The sequence below is a fragment of the Apus apus genome, chromosome 3 (genome assembly GCF_020740795.1).
Source record: "Apus apus isolate bApuApu2 chromosome 3, bApuApu2.pri.cur, whole genome shotgun sequence".
NCBI classification, from domain to species: domain Eukaryota; kingdom Metazoa; phylum Chordata; class Aves; order Apodiformes; family Apodidae; genus Apus; species Apus apus.
Genome location: NC_067284.1, coordinates 117319806 through 117337486, shown reverse-complemented (window position 1 = coordinate 117337486; position 17681 = coordinate 117319806). Strand labels below are relative to the sequence as shown.

Sequence of the window (17681 nt, the reverse complement as noted above, 5' to 3'; positions counted from 1 at the left end):
GTGGCAAACTCCTTCCTTGGCTGCAGGTTTTCTGTGCCCTGAGCTTCTGGCTGCCTGACCTGGTTTGTAACATGATGGAGAAGTTTAGCTGCACAATAACTGGGTACATTTGGTACCAATACTGTGCAGATCTCCTTCTGTGTAATATATTCCAGCAAGAATAAACATTATTGTGCAAAGGCAGAATCATGATATTCTTTTTTCTTCATTTCCCTCTTCTTTTTAGGATGTTTATTCATACAAACAGGTGGGAGTTTCTTTAAACAGGATATTTACAGTTAACCCCAAAGGAGAACTTATCCAAGAACATGCAAAGACAAACATCTCATCGTAAGTCACCTCTTATCTCTAACACCTTACACACTAAGTTATTTTGCTGTTCTAATTTATGATTTAAGTTGCCCAGAGATTTGATTATATTAATGAAATGTTCCTTAGAATATCTCAAACCAAACGTAACAAATTTAGAATAAAATGCAGACTTTACACTTTCCTTCAGTTAAACTGACAAAAATAAATTGTTTAATATATTCCACCCACTTCAATTGTGTAAAGGAGTTATCAGTGAACAATTTAGTCTGCATAAAAATGAGACTGGGTACCTTCCCAAAGTCATCTGCCTTTTCATGGTCATTTCAATTTTTTCTTTTGCTGGAGCTCCTCCCTAGAAGAGTCAGAAACAATCTGAAGTGAAGGCTGAAGCTTTCAGCAGGGTGCTTAGGCAGGGTCATAGAATCTTAGGGGTTGGAAGGGACCTCGAAAGGTCATCTCTCACTGAATGGAAATGGCCTTTGGTAATGTTCAGAGTGCCCTTAATTGAAGGGGAGCCTATGGGTATAAAATACAAATCATGAATTGAGCAGGAAGGAGAGCCAAGCTGGACAGAAATGGGACCCAAAAAATAGGACTTGACTATTTTAGCAGGTGGTTGGGCAGAAGATGGCATGTGTTTCTTTCTGGGTAAGTATCATAGGTTAAGATGAATGGATTTCTTATCTGAACCCTCTGGAACGAAAACCAAGTTCAGTTTTACTCATTTGAGGAGGGTGGTTTCTCCTTGTCCATGTAGCCATGCCTTAGTGGTTGGAGACTTGCACAAATTCCAAGCCAGAAGATTAGAAATGGTTCAGCATTCTTTGTATTTGTTTGTTTTCCAGCTATGTCAGACTGTGTGAAGTAGTAGATCACATTTTTCCTTTGCTGAAAAGAAGCCATTCTTCAGACTTCCCTTGTTCTGACACCTATAGTCAGTTCACCTACTGGAGAGAACCTCTACCACCTTTTGAAACTCAGGATGAAAATCCACCCTCATCTTAGCAGTTGGCCTCAGCTCAAGGAATGAGTTAGCTTGTATCCAAAGGACAACACTTGGCTTGTGCTGGTGACAGCTGGAACCTGTGATGTTGTGAGCATTGTGTTCTTTTGCTGTGAGCAAATGTAGAAGTGCTTTTTCACACTTGGTCACGTTTCCAGCTGACAAGGTGTCTGACAAGGAATAGGAGTCGTGTTTCTGGCTCTTCACCCAGCTCCTCAAATTGTGCCATACACGTCCATTGTTTAAGGTCAAATAAAAGTGAAGTGGTGTTGGAATTGCAGTTAAAGATGCTCTGAGGTTATAGAGTGGTTCTGTATCTTTTTCTGCGTCACTGGAGTCATCTTTCATCTCATCAGAACCCACTGCAAGGTAGGGAGCTGCAGATGCACACCATTCCTGACACAGACAGGGATTGCAGCCCACAGGTCAGAATCCTCTTCTAAAGAAGCAAGTGATTCCTCCTCTTTTCCCTTGCTTGACCAACAGCTTTGATTAAGAGTTAATTAGTAGTCTAGATCCTCAGCTGTTGTAAATCAGTGTATTTACAAAGCCAGCTGAGCTGTGTTGATGTATTCCAGCCTATTGTTTTGATATGGTTACACCTTTCTGAGGAACTACATGTTATGTAATCTAAATGGAAAGCAAATGAAATAAGATGGCCAGATTCTGGCAGTGTTCCTCAGTTTAAAAAGTACCATGATTCCAGAACAGCTAATTTGGCTGAAGGTCAGTGTGCAAGTGGGAGGTACAGGCTGCTGTGTGTAGTGCCCCTCATCCTGGAGCCAGAGATTTTCAGAAAAGACTTCTTACCTACAGCAAGTGCTGACTTTCAGGATCCTTACTGAGCCAAGAACACTGATGATCCTGTAAAAACGGAGTATTTTTGTTTGAAACATTAATTTGGCTAAAATGTGAACTTTGATGCTGGTGAATGAGACATCTCAGGTTTCTACTGTATGAATTTATTTTGGTTTTGTATCATAAAGAGTGGATACTTTTAGTGCAATTTACTCTCCTCCAAGATAATGAAATCTCTCCTTTATAATCTTCCCCCCCACCTTATTTGTCCAGACCCAAGCTGCAGATACATTTTTGCTACCTGCTTTTGACAGCCTTAAGACCTACCTGTGTGTGCTAACAGCAATAACTGCAGATCAGCTGGTAGTGCTCTCCACCTGGGCTGCCTTGACACACTGCAGCACTGGCAGGGCAGACATCAGCTGACCAGATACCAAACGATTCTCAAATGTGCTTGTAGCTAGGAAAGAAACTTTATTTGCCTTTAAAAATATATTGAAAGGTCCAGTTGTTCTCTGAAGCACTGCAGATGGCACCGTGGGGTTCCACGCGTGCTGTGTTTCATGGTGGCTGAAGCAGCAGCTCGCAAGCTGTGCTCTCTGCCAGGCTGTGGTCTCTGAGGCTCTGGTACATGTTTTGCAGCTGCTCTGTAGTGTTTCTGGGTAAGAGTTTAATAACAGGATGTCAGAGTGGGCCAGAAGAAATTTTGAGATGTGATTGTGGTCAGTTGGCACCCGAAAGTTTGGAAGCAGCTGCTGTGTGTCCCGGTGGTTCTGTGTCCCGTGGCAGCACAGGTAGGAGGGGGTTGCAGCCTTTTATGGGATGGCAGGGGCCAGCTCCTGATTTCTCTGTGCCTTCAGTAGCCACGGATGTGAGTGCAATCCTTTATGGAGCTGCAGTGGGGAGCCCTTCCTTTTCACATGAACAAGGCAAGGTGCCTGCCCACCGAGGAGATACCAGGGCCAGACAAAAACCAAAGAGGAAGAAATGCATGTTTAGCAACCCAGACTGATTATACTTTTTTGAAAGTTTAAAGCAAATGCAAATATGTTTTTACCTAAAGCTGGAAGAAATGTGATCTGGATTTTCTGGAAGACAATCAGTGGGGATTGCAGGTTGCCAAACAGAGATGGTTGCATCTCTAAATAAAGCCACACTTTATTTAATACTTGTCATTAATGATTGAATAAAAGGATGAATATACTAACTGCCTCCTATCTTAATTCAGTTTTGGTAAAGGCCTATTTCAAGCCACATGTTATGCAAAATAAAACACCCCAGCCCTTCTCCCCACTAGGAGGCTGTCAGTTTTGTGGCTTTTATCCTCAGCAGTAGTTAAGATCTGTTTTCCTAGGGAATCACACGAGGTGTGTTCCAGCAGGACAGTCCCTGCAAGTTCTCCACAATTGAAGCCTGCAGTACATTTATTCATAACCTAATAAAAAGGGAACCCAGGGCTGTTTGTTGCCATCAGTATTTCAAGTGTCAGAGTGAAGGAGAGGTTTGAATCCTGCCAGGTGAGAGGGAGCAGTGCAGCCGTGGGGCCCTGAGAGGCACTTCAGTCTCTGTCCCAGAGGGTCCCAAGCCTGTCCCCCACAGGGTGGTGGCTGATCTGATCTGGGCTTGGCCATCAGCTGCTTCCAGCGTGAAGTTGGGCTGCATCACCTCCAGGGGTCCCTTCTGACCAGTACTTGTGTGATGCTGGGAAGTGAAATGCCTTCCTCCTGACATCCTGCACTGCCCTGGGCACCTGGAAGTTGCAGGACAGCTGAACGTGACACAAGGTGTGTTTCTGTCAATACTGGTTGTCAAGTTTGCTTGCAGAAAGGACACTGGGGCAAATGGAGGTTTTGAGCTGCTGGGAACATCACTGTGCTTGTTCAGAGGGTGAGGCACGTGAGTGATTTTATGCATAATATTTAAACTGCTCTGATTCAAGTAGAAGAAAAAGGGATGGTTTAACAAATTCCTGCTCTTTCTGTGAAAGAAAAAAATAAATAATCCTTGCTTGCAGTGTAATCCTGGATTCTGTTAAAGAGAGAGTATTTGGCTAAGACAGATATGCAGAGACATGAAAGCCCAGCATGTTCTATTTATAGTGTGCACATAAGCTGGGATATTCAGCAGTGAGGGGTGACTGGTGTTGATCTCCTTGAAGCTGGTGACCAGACTGCTCCACCTTGTCCCCCTCCACTTGTTGCATTAGTTACCTTGAAGATAAAATGTTACTGCTGTAATTTGGGGAGGGAGGAGAAAGAGGATGCTGGGTATTTTTTAATCTGTAGATAAATGCTATGGATGATTATTTCAAAGCCTATCTATACAGTATTTGCTCTGTGTATGTATCTGCTACTGCAATGATGAACGTAATTTTACCACCTCATTTGGGTCTGCTGAGTGCAACAAGGGTAGAAATGTATATTGTAATAAAGGAAAAGATAATTTTTTTCTGACTTTTCTATTTTTCTGTATGCTTTGCTGACAGCAGAGTGCTTCTGGAGAGCTGCTGAGCCTCGGGGAGCTGTGGCTTTCCCAGCTCCACTCTCGCTTGCCCGTCTCTCCTTGGAGCCACCCAGTGTCCCTTCCAGCACCTGGGAAGTGTTTGCTGTTCAGCTGCAGCCTTTGGCCCGGAGCCTTTCCAAGGGAAAGAGTTTCTTGGGAGAGACACCGGGGGTCTGAGCTCTGCCTGTTCTGGGTGTGGGAACAGCAGCTCCAGGCCAGAAGCAACCAGACAGAACTGGAGCAAATGGGACCAGTCAGGAATCCTGCTCCTCCCCTTGACTGCCTCCTGCTGAGAACCAGCTCTGTTTGGAAGGGGAGTGCTGTCACTCACGGCAGTGTGACCAGACTGGGGTTTTTTCTGCCCTTTCTGCTTTTCCTGCCCATTGGCCTTTCTGCTGCTGAGGAGCAGGTTCCCTTTCCTCTTGTCTGTGGGCACATGGTGCTGCCTTCTGCTGCCTCTGGAGTGTGCTGAGCAGACTGACTGCCAGGCTGGTGGGGCTTGGTATGAAAACCAAGATGTTTGGGGGTGATAAGGCTCTGAGTTCAGTCTGAGAAACACAAGAGCAGCCCTATTTGGGCAGCCTGCAGTCACTGCAGCTTCAGCCTTCTCTGCTGCGTGTGTCTGGCTTGTACAAACATTTACACTGGAGCTCTGGAGACAGGCTTTGAAATGAAGGTGCCTTTTTAATTAAAAGCCACAGAAACGGTGCTTTTGCATCAGCAGACCAGACTTTGGAAGGACGTGTTCATTGCTCCTGGAATATCCCATTAACACTACAGGTAGAAAGGTCTGAGAGAGCACCCCTGAGAAATAAAGACCATAAAGCTGGGCAGCTTATTTGATGCCACAGGGAAGGTAGGGAATATGACCAGAATACTGCATTGATTTTTTTTCTTTAGAGTGTGCATGGCATTGCAGACACCACGTAGCCAGAGGGTATATGCATTGCAGATGCCATCAAGTGCCTCTGGAGAGATCATGGCAAGAGGCAGAAGACCACTGGTAGCAAGAGCTAGTGCCTAAAAATAAAACTAACATAACTTTAAACTTCTCTGTGAATGTATAAAAAGGTGAAGCCTGGAGGTTGTTCTTGGTGTGGGGTTCCTCTGAGTTGCTTGGTGTTTGTTTTTCTCTTCACAGGAGTTCAGCAAAAGGCAGTGGTGAGGAGCAGTGTCAGTGCCCCAGGCACAGGCAGGCACAGCTCCTTGCTGCCACTAAAATCCAGCCCCTGGTTCTGCTCTGGAGCATGATGGAGACAGGGAAGGGAAGGGCAGTGGTGAGTGAGAGACAGGAAACTGGCTCTGCAGGAAACCCCACAGTGCAGCAGACGAGCTGAAGTTGCTGGATGCCCTGGGAAGAGGGCCCAGGGAAGCTGTGGCTGCCCCATCCCTGGCAGTGTTGAAGGGCAGGTTGGATGGGGCTTGGAGCAGCCTGGGCTGGTGGGAGGTGTCCCTGCCCATGCAGGGGGTTGGGACTGGATGGTCTTTAAGGTCCCTTCCAACCTGCACCGTTCTGTGATTCTCTAAGATTTTTCTAGCCCTTGTGATGTGAGAGAGAAAAATCAAGGCAAAATGATAAATGCCTTTTCCTCTAGGAGGATCCAGAGAAAGAACAGCCACAGGGCAAGTGGCCAACAAGCAGTTTCTGGGTTCCACCCCTGTGCTGCACCTCGGTGGCACCAGGTCAGGTGCTGAGCTCTGCCGCTTGCCTGCTGAGTAGTCTGGCCTGAAATCTCAGGAGATCACCTGGGAGAGGTGAGAAGGCCCTTCTGGCTTCACTTGCCAGCCAGGAGAGAAGAGCACTGGCCAAAAGGAAACCTCAAGTGCCCAAGGGCACTTGACAGCACAGCAGAGTTGCCATTGCAGCTAAATTTTAAACATGCAGGTCAGGACTAGGGCTTCTTTATTTTCTTCTTCTTTTCTCATGAACTTGCAAGCAAAGCTTTCCCTGCAGTTCTGCACCTCTGTGGTACCACGTGTGCATCATTCCAGCAAGGCTTGCTTTGGAAAATAGATACAGGCAGGGTTTCTCAGCCTGCTCAAGCCTGTGTTTCAGCCACCCCTCCTGGCACTGAAATTTGTGCATATTCCCAAGGACTTTGCTGGGTTCAACCAAGACAGCTGTGCTGGGGAGATACAGTTTCTGAGCTGAAGAACTGATCTGGCTTTTCTAATGGCTACCCTTGGACCAGTTCTTAGCCTCCAGCCCTGTCAGGTGCTCTGCCTGCTGCCAGCAATCTATTTATTGATACAGGAAATCCATTTTGCCTTGCCTTGCTTTTAATGAGTTTTGCAAGCAAGTGGCCCCTTCCTGTGACTCATTCTGTGTTTTCTGAGCGGGAGATTGTGGTTTTAAGTTTCATGTTGGAAAGTAACTGCTGTGTCTGCTTTCCTTGTCTGCTGGAATCTCAACCAGAGGAATACGTTTGGATGTAAATGGAGTGGAACAGTTCACGTTTCCTTGCAAAATTGTATAAACATCCTTCTTTTCAGGACAGTTGAAAAGGCTGGTGCAAAGTGAAATTGGGTCATGTTTTCAAACAACAGCCTTATCTTAGAACATTGTTGGTAGTGCTGGCAAAAGAGACGTTTTCCCTGGTATCTCAGTATGTGCTGGGCCCTTGGTTGGTTGCCCATAACCATCTGAAAATGAAGCAGTGGGGGCTTTTCTCTGCTCTTGCTGAGGCAGGAGCAGCTTCACCAGCATCAGGGCAGCTGCTCAGGTGGGCCCAGCCCGGGCTGCACATCCCACCCAACAGCCCAGCCCCATCCCGTGAGGACAGGGGAGGCAAAGAGGCAGGAGAGGTGGACGTGCCTGTTTCTGGCTTTTGCCAGCAGTTCAGCAGGGGAGGAGAGGCTCTGCCAGCTCTGACCCTGCGCACCGGGACTGGCGTTGCCAGCAGCCATGAATGCACCGAGCCCAGAGCCCAGGGCAGTTCCCATTCCTCATTGCTAGAGACAACTGGTTGTATTTCAGGCTCGGGGGCTGTGTCTGTGCAGACAAATCACTGCCCAGGAAAGGGCAGGGGCTGCCCCTGGGCCCCCTGGCCAACTGGCACCCTTTGGCCAGTGTCCAGCTGCCTGCCTGCCCCGTTGGGGACATACTGGCCCCTCAGACTGTGCCTGGACACTGCCTGGCCTGGCCAGGGTGGTGCTGGGGACCCCCTGGCAGCACCAGTTGCATGCCAGCCCCTGCGCTGGTGCCCTGCTGGTCTGTGGCCATGTTCATGCTGCTCCTGGGAAGAGCCAGGGCCAGGAATGGGGGCCAGGCTGTAGCTCCTTCCCCAGACATCCCAGCTGGCTGGAGAATGAGACTGGGACCCTTCAGTGCAGAGGGTTTGGGATGGACTGGGCTCTTCCCATGGGCTTGAAGAGGTGCTTCAGTTCCTCTGTAGTTCAGCTCAGCCTCAAGGCACTGCCAGGTCCTGAACTGCTTTTCTGTCTGGTGCAAGCCTGTGCAATATAAAAACATGCTAGGGCGGCTGGGGTCAGTCCTGCACTTCTGCAAAAAGACTGGAAAAATCTAAAAACTCTGCTAGCACAGCCTTCTTACAGACAAATGTGGGTGGGGATATACAGAAAATAGTATCTGAGAGCAAATAAACACGTTAGGAAAGCAGGGACTCAACAGATGATGTTAAAAATGTGACCTGTCAGTTACCCATCTCAACTGTCAAGCTCAGGCTGGCAGAGACAACAATGGGAAGGGAAAGTAGGGAGGCTCAGAAATGGAAGCAGCTTTATGGGGAAGTACAGAAAGGAAGGAAAGAGGGAAACCCAGCACTGTCAAGCTCCCTTCCCTGTAGGGATCCAGATACCATGTAAAAATGCAGTGCCCTGTATTGTGGACTTCATTTCTGACCCGTGCCCAGTGCAAATGGAAATGACATGGAAGTGTCTTTGTGTCTCAGAGTGTTGTGGGGTGGGGTGTTGGTTCTTGGTGGGGCTGGTAGTTTGCTTTGTGTCAGTAGCAGATTGCCCTGGGATTGGGTGATGCAGGGAGCAGCCCAGCTGCTCACACCCACCTTGCTCTCTGAGGCACCCTCTGCACAGCAAGGGTTACACCTCGACAAGTCCCGTTTCTGCTCTGGCTCTGGGCTGCTCCTCTGCACGTGTCACTGCTGTGGAATCACTTCCATTTTCTTTTTGGCCCAGTGAAGTCTTGTAAACCAAGACTGTGGTTTCATGGGCGACTGATCTGCTCTAGTTTCTTATTGTCTAAAGGAAAAAAGTCGCTCTCCCTGTTTCCTCTTTTGCTCCTCCTGATTCTCCACCCACCCCCTCGCTGGGCTCCTGGGATGGTTTTGTTCTGCAAACTGGGCTCAGAGGGAAGCAGGACCTTGTGCTTTTGTCTGTGTCCCATGGAGCTGCAACCTACGTTTTGATATGTCTGTCTCCTTCCTGCACTCGGCCTCTTTATTTTTATGGTAATCATCACACGATTGTGGGCAGACCTTGTAATGTGGCGTGCCTGGTGTCTGTCAGTGAGCTGGGGAGCATGGCCATAACCACATCCGGGTGGGACCACAAGTGGTGACATCCCACAAGTAAAGGAGTCGCAGGATCAAAACCATCTGCCCAAGATGGAAGGACTGACTGGGAAGCAAAGACCTGGTCCTGGGTCAGGAGCAGGACCCAGCCCATGCCCTGACACTGACACCTTGTGCTGGCAGAGGTGGGTCCTGCAGTGTGCTTTGTGGCTCAGGTCCCCGTGCTCAGGATGGGCAGGGTGTCAGTCCCTCTGCCCCGGGTGTGCTCTGAGGACAAGGCACCAGAGGCTGTGAGATGCTGCCCTGTGGAAGGGAGGGCTCAGCCAAGACACATCTGCACTGCCACCAGCAGCTGAGCTCCTGGGCATCTGACTGTCAAGTTTTGTCTGGGCTGGCCCAGGAGAGACAGAAGAATGCTGTCTCCATTTGACATCAGGAAACAAAAGCTCTTTGTATCTTCAGGAGCTTCAGCTTCAGTTTCCTGAGTCGGTTGCCAGGGCCCCAGGTACCAGATCAGCCTGTGGTCTGTTCAGAGCAAGGATTGAGGGGAAGTGAGGAGCCCACAGCAGGTCCTCCTGCCTCTCTGATGATGAAAGCCTGAAGGAGCTGGGACTGTTCAGCCTGGAGAGGAGAAGGCTGAGGGGAGACCTTGTCAATGCCTACAAGTATCTCAGGGTGGGTGCAGGAGAATGGAGCCAGACTCTGCTCAGCAGTGCCCAGGGACAGGACGAGGGGCAACGGGCACAAGCTGGAACATGGGAAGTGCCAGTGAAAGATGAGGGAAAACTTCTTTAGAGTGAGGGTGGCAGAGCCCTGGGACAGGCTGCCCAGGGAGGGTGTGGAGTCCCCTTCTCTGGAGATATTCCAGACCCCTCTGGATGCAGCCCTGAGTGATGTGCTCCAGGGGGTCCTGCTTCAGAGGGGAGTTGGGCTGGATGGTCTCTAGAGCTCCCTTCAACTCCAGCAACTCTGTGATTCTGCTCAGCAGAGGATCAAGCACTTGGAGCCATTTTCAGGGCTACGGGGCCACATTTTTAAGTAGTCACTGACATGGTGCATGCAAAGATTGCTGCTGCACTACCCACCTAGACCTGAACCAGCCTCTCATGCAGTTGGGCTGCTTCAAATTTTCTCATCTATACTCAGCAATATTTCATTATGATTATTATAATTAAAAAAGGGGAATAAAACCAGGATGCTGAAATTCATCCAGCCTGAAAGTTACACTGGTATCAGTGAGCCAGGAAACAATCCCCCCCTCCCACTGAAGTTGTTCTTACAGTGAAAAACTGTAGAAGTAGCTGAGACTTGGTGGAGCATCTGGCAAGAAGACCTTTCCAAGGTGGTTGCTCCCCACACCAGCCCAGCTCAGCAGTTGCCCTTTCATGATGAGCAGGGAAGAGGTTACAAATTAGGTGGATGCCACCTCAGTAACTGGCAGCAGAACCTTAGATCAGTCTTGCCTCGTGTCTGTCAGTGAGAAACAGCTCTCATGGGTCTTAAGCTTTAATTGTTATGCATGAATTATCTGGCGACAGAGAGAGAAGCCTTTGGTTTGTTGATAAATGCTGAACTTGCACGAATTCCTCCATAAAACAGTTGGTGTAGGGAGCACAGCAGAGGTTGCCCAGGGACAGGGGGCAGATGTGGAACACCACAGGTGTGGTGCCCCAGTAAGTACCCTGGGATATTTGAACACCCTAGGCTGAGAGCGGTGCAGAGGATGATTTTGGCTCCTTGACTGTTGAGTCAGTTCCTGTGGCTTATGGACCACAGGTTGTTCCAGGTACAGCCTTGGGGAGATGCCTAAACAAATGCTGAGCGAGCAGCCCTAGGAGACACTGTGCATCCCTCTGCTGCCTCCTGCCTCTTTGCTCTGCAGGATGGGATGGAAAACCTGCTGCTGGGATCTGCCACACAGCCTCCTTCCCTTTGGCTTGGGAGGAGGAACCAGAAGAAACAGAGAAAGAAAGAAAGAATAATAGCCCAGCTGTCTTTGGCCTGGCTGAGCAATGCACTGAGCAGAGAACAATCCATCAGAAAGGCACCAGGAGTTCTGCCTGCTTAACTTTTCCCATTGTCTTCTACGAAGCAAATACTTTGGTGCATATTTTGTTTAGCTGGATTCTTTTGCTATGATGGTCTGTCTGCACTGACTGAATTCTTGTGCTAATGGCTCCATGGTGCTGCATTTAAAGATTGTAATACATTTATAGCCCACTGATAAAAAAAAAAAAAAGAAAAAAAGAAAAAGCTGTATACATGCCAGGTATCAGCTGTTATTAACTAGAAATAATTTACTGCTCAGAGCAGTCACGATCAATGAGATTGACTCACTCGTGGGCTTCAGGACATTTTTTTTCTAGTTTTTGTTTTACGAGACTGTACATGAAGGATGTGAGCTCAGCTGGAGATTTTCTCTTTTGCTCTATGCCAAGGTTTTCAGAAGTGACTAATGACTTTGGGTGCCTAACTGGAAACATTGTAATAACGCCTGAATTTCAGGATGGCTGAGCACCCATCATCTGAAATTTAAGTCCTTTTATGGTCGTTTAAATTCAGCTCTCAGGACTAAGATCCTCTAATTCATCAGTAATTCCTGAAAAGCTTGGAAGTTATTGAAGTATATAAAAAAACTTTAAGATGCAATTTACTCCTTAAAAGCCTCCCCTTACCCAGTTTTCCATGCCCCAACATGTGAGGAATGAGAAAAAAATAAATTGGCAATTATTGAATGCAGCAGGCTTTGATTTTATGATACAGAAAACATTGTGTTCATTTCCTTCCCCAGTGTGGTAGCCCTGCCTTTTCTGATAGATCATAGTATCCATAACCTTGTTTTTAAAGAGCATTGTGGCAGGTTTCTAGATCCTCAGCACGAATCAGTGCAGGGGTTGTGGGAGTTCAGCCTTTGTCTCGGAAAGGTGGACACCTTGTGTAGGGAGGAAGGTTTCACAGGGTGTAGCAGGCACAGAAGACTTGTGTGATACCTGGGGCTGGAAGCCCTGAGCAAGCTGCCAATGCTCTTTATTTCACAGAACTTTGCTGCCACAGCCCACAGCTCTGGACAGGGATCACCTCTCCCCACCATCACCTTGGCAGACACCAAGTCAGAGCTCTCTTTGGTGTCCACTGGGGCAAACTAAACCAGTGAAACAACGCCATTTGACACCAGATGAGCTTAGTGCTTCACTCCTCAGTGGGAGGGGAAGCCTCCTCTCAGACAACTGGGGAGCTCTGGCTGATTATCTCATAAAAATCAGCTGTTGCATCAGGCTCAGAATGGGAGGAAGTCAGACCCCGGGATGGGTTGGAACTGGAAGCTTTTACTCTGTCTAGCCAGGCTGTTACCCACAGCTGAGATTAGATCTGAGCTTTTTATGCTTCCCTACAGGTTTGCTTTGATTGTCTCCCCATTTTCCAATAAACACTGTAAGAGACCACTGGGCAATTACTGAGGAAGTCCCTGGGAACTGTTCCCAGTGAGTTTGATCCGAGCATGCAGAGAACAAGGCACTTGTCTGGGATCACAAGCTCCCAGATCCACGGGGCACAGGGGTGGCTGTTCCCAGAGGTGGGTGCCAAGAAGCAAGGGAGCCAGGGGCATGGGAACAGCCTGGTGACCCCTCCAGCAGCTGCAGGGGAACACTGAGGGCTGCAGCTGGACTGGGAGAGATGGAGCAGCGTGTTTGGTTAGGAAATGAGAAACCCAAATCCTTGTCTAAAGCACCCGGGGCATCACTGGGCTCCCAGCTTTACAGTGGTGCTGCCTCACAGAGGAGCTGGCAACCAGTTATCTCTGCCTCATGGGGCATTTTGTCACCTGGGTGGCCCTGGAAATTTGGCTCCAGGCAAGGACAGAAGAGTAAGCTTGTCTTGGCATCCTCTACTCTCTTTATTGAAGGGTTGTAGCATCTCTTATTTCCTCCAACTGTTTCTCTGGGTCCTACCTCTCTGAGCCTGGGCTGTCATCCTACACTTGTTCCTGTTCTGACTTCTTACTTTCCCAGACTCTGTCTTCACATCACCCGACTGTGTCTTCTCCCTGGCTTTGGCTGGATGACCCTCTGACTCTGTGGAGGGGACAGTGGAGCCAACAGCCCTTTGCACCTTTTACTGGAACTGTTTATTTTACTTCTGGTTGTTCAGATGAGCCCGTCCCACTCCATAGCATTGAAACCCAGCGAGACAGATGAGGATCCCCCAGTGTGCAACCCCAGCCTTGGCCAGGATCTCCAGGACCTTGCTACCCACATCCAGCCCTCCTGTTGGACAGGCTCCACTCTTCCCCTGGCTGTGAGGCTCCTTGAGCCCCAGGTCTACTCAGGCACCAAGTCTGGCAGAGAGGAACCTGACCTGTTGTGCAGCAAGGGCTGCACCACCCGTTCTTGCAGCACAACAGCCCCTTTTCTGCTGTCCTGCACCCCCAGAGCTGCCACCCTGGCAGCCAAAGTCCTCAGCAAGGCAAACACCTCGGTGCCCAGGGCAGCCTAACACCACATGTCACTCCTTCTCCCTCTTTTCACACAGTGAGGTGTGCTGGAAGGGTTTCAGGAAAGGCAATAGAAGAGGAGGGTGGGGAAGCCTTCTGGCAGCCCCACCACCCTTCAGCTGGTGGTGAGCAGCTGGTTCTCCTAGATGTACAGACACTGCTGTTCGTGATACCTATGACACTGTCCTTCAGCTGAGATATGTGCCTTCTGTTTTAATAAGGGCAGAAAAGCAAGCCACCAGTGTTAGATCTCAGAGGGCTTGGGACCAAATGGTCTTGCAGGTATAAAAATGGAGCACATAACTTCAGGGCTTTTTTATGTCTAAGAGTTTGGACAAAAGCATTTCACAGGGGAGTTTTATTCTCATACTTTACTCAGGGAAGTGTACATTGACCATTGTATCCAGCTGGGTAGAAAAGGAAGGGCAATGAAATCTCTACAGAGGGCCTGGGAGATGTCACTGGCGACATCACCCAGCCAGCAATCTGCTGCCAAGCTCATCACCAGGGCAGGAGGTTTGTCCCGCTCACGAGGAAATGAAGAGGTGTTTCTAGGAAGGAGGCCCTGTCATCTGCACTGAGCATGGCTCCTGAGGCAGCAGAGCCTGCCCTGGCCATGAGGGGCTGAAGGACCATCCTGCTGCAGCCCCGGGGCAGCCACATCCCGCAGCAGAAGCGCAGGGAGCTGCCTGCCACCCCTGCCCTGTCCCCTCCGGTGCTGGCTGTGCTGGCAGGGTGATTTTGGTGGCATTTCTGACTTCTTCTGTCCCCAGCAGACACAGCCCTGGGAGCTGAGCTTCTTGGTGTCGACTGAGACTCACAGCACACGATTTGTTGTTAGCTGGTTGTTCCTCGTGCTGGTTTTACAGGGGTGCCTGTGCCCCTCGGCGCTGCCCGCGGCGCTGCCTGCATCTCTCTGGCTGCTCACAAGCTGAGGCTGGAGTGGCTGCTCTTCCTCCTCTTCGCCTCACAGCCCTGCGGGTTCCGCAGCTCCTGCTTCCCCCTGTCCCGATGGATGACCAGGGGCAGGGAGTGGGACAGGTCTGCAGGCTGGTGGGGACTGAGGTTGCTCCCAGGCAGTGCTGCAGTGGTGGGGACACCGTGCTGTGCCTGCAGAAAGCAAGCATGGCAGAGCCAAAGCAGCCTGAAGAGCCTGTGGGGCACCTCCTTCCACACCAGTGTCCTAAGGCCACCAACTCAGCACAGAAATGTCAGTCCAAGTCACCAGATGTCCCTGCATCCAGTATGTAAGCTGCATTTTTTTCCCCATCAAATACACCTAAAATTAGAGTGGAGTAGATTTAGGTTAGACATTAGGAGGAAGTTCTTTACCATGAGGGTGATGAAGCACTGGGACAGGTTGCCCAGAGAGGTGGTGGAGGCCCCATCCCTGGAGACATTCCAGGTCAGGCTTGAGGAGGCTCTGAGCAACCTGGTCCAGTTACAAAGGTCCCTGTGCCCTGCAGGGGGGCTGGGCTAGATGGCCTTAAAACGTCCCTTCCAGCTCCACACATTCTGTGATTCTGTGATTCTGTAATTCCGGTGGCTTCAGGAGATACCAGCTTACTGCTCCAGCACCACAGCTACCACAGCAGCAGCAAAGGCAGCAAACCTGGAGGGGATGGATGGAATTGACTCCCCTTTGGGCCAACAAAACAACAGATACATACATCTTCATCCCTGGAAAATACGGATAAGGATTGTCCTTTGTTCTCCTGGTAACACGCTCTCTTTTGCTCCTCGCTGCGTCCAGCAGGGGCTGTGTTGTCGAGCAGCACGAGGCTCTCTGCCCCCACCCAGAAGATACCACAGTTTGAAAGGTCTCCATCCCACCCCTGCCAGCACCTCCCTCCCTTCCATCACCCCTCTCGGGCCCTCAAGGCGCCTGGGCCTGATTGAGGCAGCGGCTGGTTTTAATGTGAGCTCTGAGCACTGGTTTCTTGCTCTGCTTTTTTTTTTTTTTTCCCCCCAGATCCTAAATTGCTTTCAGAGGGGGCTGGTGCATCATCATCTTCTCTCCCCCCTGCTCCAGCCTGTGCAGCCTCCAGAAGATGGTGCCCTGCTGTCAGGAAACAATGCTGGAAGCAGCAGTCCCTCCAGTTCACTGGCACGATGTCACACAAAACGCTTTGTGTCTGTCAGCACATTCCTGGAAGGTCACAGTGAATGATGAATGCTCCTGTGTAGGAGCTGAGGAGGGCTTTTTTATTTTCTTCTTCTTTATTTTCTTTTTTTTTTTTCTTTTTTTTTTTTTTTTTTCCATGAATTGCATCACTTGGCAGCCTCTTGGCTTCATTCATTTGACTCCTGTGGTTACAAACCTTTCCCAATTGTTGGGAGCCTGCTTCCTCCACAGCCCCGCTGTGGCCAAGGCAGGATATTCATGACCGACTGGCCTGGGGAAGCTGGACAACTTCCAGCTACTTTCCACAGCAGAGTTGCTCACTTCCCTCCCCCTGAGGTCTGAAGCATCCTGTGGTGCTGGTTTGCTTTCTCTCCGGATGCAGGTCAGCTCCAGCACAGGCAGCACCATGTGATGCCCAGGGTGCTTTCAGCACCGCTCCTGGTGACACCGGCTTTATTTAGACCCCGCCTGTAAAGAGACTCTCCGAGGTGAAGCCAGGAGGAGATCTGTCTGCCTTGCTCCGGAGTGAAAAGCTGATTTTCGCTGGCGTGCAGCACTGGAGCTCTCCACTGAGCTTTGCACATATGTCCAAGATGTTTAAATAATGCCAATAAACTATGATGTCATCTTTGCAGCTTCGCTGCCATTTCCTGTGATTTGGTTCATGATTCCTTTCCCTTCTGAGTTACTAATTGCTCATGAAGCTTGTGCAGTTGAATGGGGCTCTTCTGGTTTTTTCACACTCCCTTTGCCCCGTGCAGAAAGCACAGCCCGTTTTAATTGGGGAAAAACACCTACAGCCAAATTCAGCTTGTACTTCACGGGAAGCTGACGGCCCCTGCAGAGCAGCAGGCACCCAGCTCTGCCCACCAGCCACCCTGGAGGGGCTTGGTTGGCGTGGGGAGTGTCTGGGTGGGGAGGAGGGCTCGGGAACCCCAGGCCAGAGTGCGGCTGAAAGAGCAACACCTGCGTTTGCTCATGGTGCTCGTGGTTCCCAGGCTCAGGGGGCACCTAGAGACCGAGGTGCTGAGCACTCAGAGTCATCTGGGAGTGATCCCTCAGCTCTGGTGGGCAGTGCAGCTGGAGCTGCCCTGGATGTCAAGGTCCACCATGCAGCAGAGCTACCCCAGGAGGACAGCAGGGCTTTCCCTGCCGTGGCCCAGACCGGTGCTGGCAGAGGAAGGCAGCCCCACGGCAGTGCCCTTGGCTTCCCTCCCTGCTGTTCCAGTGGTGATGGAGGTGGGTGAGGATGAACCTTCAGATGTGAGATGTTCTGCTCCTGGGTGGTGCAGGGCTCCCGTGCCCTGGCTCCTTCACCAGGGTGACACAGACAAGCCCGTCTTTGGTGTCACCTTGGTTTTCCTGAGGCCCCTGAGAGGGAAAAGCCAGGATATCATGGGGTGGATGTGAAAGCTATCAGACATGATTCTCAATTAACCAGTGCAGCAAGGCCAGGCAAACTGAGCACCAAAAGCAGCAAGGGGCTTCCTGATGGCTTCAGCTTGGGGTCCTACCCTCCCTGCATGCCTGCAGAGGGTGTGAGGACTGGGATTCATCCACCTGAGTCTGATGAAGGTGTCTAAGGTAGGTCAGTGGAAAGAGACAGATGCAGCCAGACAGGGGGTCAGAATATCTGGTGGAGCCCATCCCGGGCTGTTAACTGCTCAGAGTCATTGGACAGGTTGATCTTCTGGTTTGGTGCCTTGAATAGTGCCCAAATGAGTGGGAGGAACAGGGTGAAGTACCTAAGGACCCAGCTGAGACAGTGGGGTGCAACACTTAGTGAGACTGGGGTGGAAATGTGCACATGTTGTTTGGTCTGACTGGGCAGTGAAGAAAGCACATAAAGCATTAGGAAAATTAAAATTAGAATAAACTTTTTTTTTTCTTTATCCTGATGTAGCTAGAATGTTAAGAATTTATCACCTGAGATAAAAGACTTAATCATTACTGAACCCT

General features: G+C 49.8%; 1 protein-coding gene across 5 annotated transcripts in view; it reads left to right on the top strand.

Moving 5' to 3' along the window:
* LPIN1 (lipin 1) overlaps positions 1 to 4566 on the top strand; it is a 70404-nt gene extending 65838 nt beyond the window's left edge. For all 5 annotated transcript variants that reach the window (XM_051616314.1, XM_051616315.1, XM_051616312.1 and 2 more), the window contains 2 exons: positions 227 to 330; positions 1158 to 4566. In XM_051616314.1, coding sequence (XP_051472274.1) covers positions 227 to 330; positions 1158 to 1317 — 264 coding nt within the window. In that variant the 3' untranslated portion in view covers positions 1318 to 4566. The remainder of the gene's footprint in view (positions 1 to 226; positions 331 to 1157) is intronic.
* Positions 4567 to 17681: the final 13115 nt, after the last annotated feature.